Below are 216 nucleotides of genomic sequence, written 5' to 3'. Positions count from 1 at the left end.
CCCGGCTCTAGATGCTCAGTGCCCGGGCAGCCAGGCTGAGCTCCAGGGATGGGGGACAGGCGGAGGGCGAGCATGGGGGGGGACCAGGACTCACTTTCCCGATGAGCTTGCCCCGCTTGCTCATGCAGATGTACTTCTCGCTCTCAGCCCCCTTGATGCGGACGCGGCTCCCGAAGGTATCCGTCTCCACGATGAGCTTGGCTACGAGGAGGGGAG

At 65.3% G+C, this 216-nt stretch overlaps 1 protein-coding gene across 1 annotated transcript in view; it reads right to left on the bottom strand.

Moving 5' to 3' along the window:
• Positions 1-216, bottom strand: part of FGF17 (fibroblast growth factor 17) — a gene marked incomplete at both ends in the record, with an annotated part of 1,983 nt that overhangs the window by 572 nt on the left and 1,195 nt on the right. Inside the window, one exon of the mRNA XM_009697485.1 lies at positions 95-201. Within this exon, the coding sequence (XP_009695787.1) occupies positions 95-201 (107 nt within the window). The remainder of the gene's footprint in view (positions 1-94; positions 202-216) is intronic.

This window comes from Cariama cristata, unplaced genomic scaffold (genome assembly GCF_000690535.1).
Source record: "Cariama cristata isolate BGI_N322 unplaced genomic scaffold, ASM69053v1 scaffold23963, whole genome shotgun sequence".
NCBI lineage: Eukaryota > Metazoa > Chordata > Aves > Cariamiformes > Cariamidae > Cariama > Cariama cristata.
Note: the sequence above shows the minus strand (reverse complement) of the source record. Positions and strands in the feature narration are given on the sequence as shown.